The sequence below is a fragment of the Heloderma suspectum genome, chromosome 6, assembly GCF_057233095.1.
Source record: "Heloderma suspectum isolate Gila_16-S chromosome 6, 16-S_ref, whole genome shotgun sequence".
Classification (NCBI taxonomy): domain Eukaryota; kingdom Metazoa; phylum Chordata; class Lepidosauria; order Squamata; family Helodermatidae; genus Heloderma; species Heloderma suspectum.
In genome coordinates this window covers 89,886,629-89,890,608 of record NC_139463.1, presented here as the reverse complement: position 1 = coordinate 89,890,608, position 3,980 = coordinate 89,886,629, and the positions used below count along the sequence as shown (strand labels likewise).

The following is a 3,980-nucleotide window of genomic DNA, read 5'->3' as shown; positions in this document are numbered from 1 at the left end:
CACAGAAGCATGGTGTGGTGTGATGCTGACTTTGCCCCTGGAAATTCTCAGAGAGAGAGAGAATCTTCCAGGTGAGCTTGTGGTACTCAGGTGAGACTTAATCACAGAGGTCTTGGCTCACAATTCATCCATTACTAGGGATGTACGAAAGTTCATACAGATCACGGATCTCGGGGAGGCTGAATGCCAGCGCATTGGGGCCCCCGAAATCGGTGGTGGAACGGCCCGACACCCCCCCGCCACCCCCCCGCCACCCCCGGGACGGGACTTACCTTGGGCGGATCTTCCTGGCGGCGGCGGCTCCAGCGGAAGCTCCGGGGGCGGTCTGGCGGCAGCGGCTGCGGCAGTCGGTCTTCCGGCCGGCTGCTGCCGCTGCCGCAATTTCCAGTTAAAAAACAAACAAACATGATCATAGGCTATGTAAAGATTTACATAGCCTATCACAGCTAGGTTTTAAAAAAACACTGTGACAGGCTACGTAAATGTTTATGTAGCCTATCACGGCTGACTTAAAAAAAAAAAATGCGTGTACTTTGCGTAAGCGCGTTTTTTTTTTTTTTAAAGTCAGCCGTGATAGGTTACGTAAACATTTATGTAGCCTATCACGGCTGACTGCAGGGACACAAACGGTGGCTACGGCCGCCGCCATTTCCGTCCCTGCTAGCCAGCAGCCGGATGTCCGGCTGCTGGCGGAGCCGGCCGGCAGCTCCGCAGAATCACTGCGGAGCACAGCCGGCCGGCCAGGATTCCGTGGGGGGGGGGAACGGAGCGCCTCCCCCCCGGTGAGGATTCTGGGGGGAAGGAATGGAATGCCTCCCCCCCAACCATAAACATAATTCGCAAAAGGTAAGTACCTTTCATACATCCCTATCCATTACCATGATACAGAACAACGTACCATGTTCTATCTCATTTCAAAGGCATGATTGGAGATAGATAGATAGATAGATAGATAGATAGATAGATAGATAGACAGACAGATAGATAGAGTTTTCCCGACATGGATTAATGTATTGCCTGGAGTGCTGTCTTATAAGGATAGGATATTTGAACAATGCAACACTGTTGTTTAAGGCCTCTATCATCTTCGTAGATTGCATCATCTCTCTATCTGTCATATAAAAAAGCAGTATTTTTTCTTTCCAGATATGGATTTGTGCATTGAATGTTCAGAAGATCACTATTCAAATTTAGAACACAATCAATGCTTTCCCAAGGTTATACACTACCTCTCGTATGAGGAACCTTTGGGGATCACTTTGGCTTTTTCTGCTGCTGCGTTTGCTCTGACCACAGCTTTGGTATTTGGAACATTTGTCAAGCACCAGGACACTCCCATAGTAAGAGCCAACAACCGGAGTCTCACCTATATCCTGCTTATCTCCCTCTTTCTATGTTTTCTCTGCTCCTTGCTCTTCATTGGAGAGCCAAAGAAGATGACCTGCCTCCTCCGGCAAACAGCCTTTGGTATCATCTTCTCTGTTGCTCTTTCTGCTCTTTTGGCAAAAACCATCACTGTGGTTCTTGCTTTTATGGCTACCAAACCAGGATCCAGAATGAGGAAATGGGTGGGGAAAAGGGTGGCAAATTTGGTAGTTAGTTCCTGCTCCTTTATTCAAACAGGGCTTTGCATGATTTGGTTAAGTACCTTTCCTCCATTCCCAGAGATGGACATGCATTCCCTGAATGGAGAAATTATAGCAGAATGCAAAGAAGGTTCTGCCACCATGTTCTACTGTGTCCTGGGCTATATGGGCTTTCTGGCCATTGTCAGCTTCACAATAGCTTTCCTAGCTAGAAAGTTGCCAGACAGTTTCAATGAAGCCAAATTTATCACATTCAGCATGTTGGTCTTTTGCAGTGTTTGGCTCTCCTTTGTTCCCGCCTATCTGAGTACCAAAGGGAAATACCTGGTGGCTGTGGAGATATTCTCAATCCTAAGTTCCAGTGCTGGCTTACTGGGTAGCATCTTTTTCCCAAAATGTTACATCATTGTATGCAGGCCCAACCTGAATATCAGAGACCAAATTAAAAGTGCAAAATAAATGTGAAAAATAGTGAAAGAATGTGAGAATCAGACTTCTTTTTCCAACGTGTGTGAATACTTCATCTGCATTGTGCATGTAGGAAAAGTATTCTTCCTACTTCTCAACCAAATAGGGTCTAGCTTATTGACAAACATGGTATCTGATTCTATTCCTATTAGTTGGAAGTATGTCCTATTGAGAGACTTCCTACCTCATAATTATTAGCTGAAGTGACAACACACCTGTTCAACATGTGTTGTTGAAGCTACAGGGGTACTACACTATACCTCCTCTGACTAAATCCTGAATTCATATGTGTTCAAAAGTGATTTGATCCAAAACCAAATCAAGTGTTTTGTTATGTGAGCATTGAAGAAAAAAAGCACCTCCCGCTCTTACCAAATATCCAGATAAAATTCTCCAGAAGCCCCAAATATAGCTCAATTTGTGACTAACCATGCCCCAAAGCTGCCCCCTCGATGATACTATTGATCTGCAGCTGTGTTGCATGATGTATGTTTCACTGGACTCATCAGTATGCATGGCGTGGGCCCTATATAGTCGGGCCTTGATGCTAAGCGTGTCATTCATTCCCTCTTAGAGTTTTACCAGTGCAACCATCTGACTTTAGGTAGTATCTGAATGGGGCCTTATATGGTGCCCCAGGCCCACCAGCGGCCACATGTGTTCAGCCCCTACCATGGGTGGGTGTGGTATCGCACTTTGAGGGGCAATCACCAAAAAGAACAGAAATGCTCATTTCTCAAATGGACAGGTTGTGCCCCTTTCAGAAGTGAGCATCTCTGCTCATGTCAGCTATTGCCCCCAGAAGTGCAATATCATGCCTGCCCTCAGTAGAGGCCAAGTATGTGATGCTAGCAGTGGGCCTGGTGTGCCGGTATAAGGCCCCCGTTGGATTCTACCCTTTGAATTGTCAGGAGCCTAATTTCAGGTATCTTTCTAGTTTTCTAGATATTTGCCCAGGGGCTGTTCTATTTAATGCTCACATTGTGAACGTTTCAGCACCTTTTTGGAATGGTATTTGAGGAGCAGATTGATGTAAGTTTCAATAATTCAGTATTTGGAAGATTTTTCTTGGTTTGTTTTTGTTTACATGGCAGGCCTAGTCTGGCATCTGAAGGCCTGACTGGCTACACTTCAGCATTTGGCAGAAATGCTTGCGGTGGCTGCGGTGGCCACCATTTGTGTTCCTGTTTTTTGGCTGTGATAAGCTACGTAAATATTTATGTAGCCTATCATGGCAAAAAAAATCCAGGGGGGAAATGGCATAGCCGCCGCCATTTGTGTTCCCTTTTTTTGCCGTGATAGGCTACATAAATATTTATGTAGCCTATCATGGCAAAAAAACAGGAACGCAAATGGCGGCTGCTATGCCATTTCCCCCCTGGATTTTTTTTGCCATGATAGGCTACATAAATATTTACGTAGCTTATCACAGCCAAAAAACAGGAACACAAATGGTGGCCACCGCAGCCACCGCCATTTGCGTCCGCAGGCTCCACATGGCACCTGCAAATGCACTCGGCTGGTGGCTCTGTGGAGTTGCTTCGGAGTGGAGCCAGATGGGTTAGGATTTTGGGGGGAGGTGCAGAGCACCTCCCCCCACCACGAATCACCCCATTGAAAAGGTAAGTGACTTTCGTACATCCCTAGGACATACAGATCTTCTCTGTTGCTGCTGGATGGTTCAGGGTTGGTTTGTCCTGACAGGGACATGTCTGGCAGACTAGACCAGGTTGGCTTCTGGACACACAATGGATTTGGCCTTTTGCTTTCTTATTTTATCCACCCCACTTGCAGATCTTGCCTTGAAAACAGAAACAATAGAGGTACACACTAAGTAATATTTCATCTTGATGTTAGCCTTCTGGTTTAAGCCTGGTGGAAGCCTTTGCCTCAGAAAAGGACACAGAGAAAAGTCCAAGCTTACCA

The 3,980-nt window shown here is 46.1% G+C and overlaps 1 protein-coding gene across 1 annotated transcript; it reads left to right on the top strand.

Annotated features, from left to right (window-relative positions):
- The first annotated feature begins 1,148 nt into the window (after positions 1-1,148).
- LOC146341778 (vomeronasal type-2 receptor 26-like) lies at positions 1,149-2,045 on the top strand. Its single transcript, XM_084807670.1, has one exon. It carries the CDS (start codon positions 1,149-1,151, stop codon positions 2,043-2,045), a length of 897 nt encoding a protein of 298 aa, XP_084663796.1.
- Positions 2,046-3,980: the final 1,935 nt, after the last annotated feature.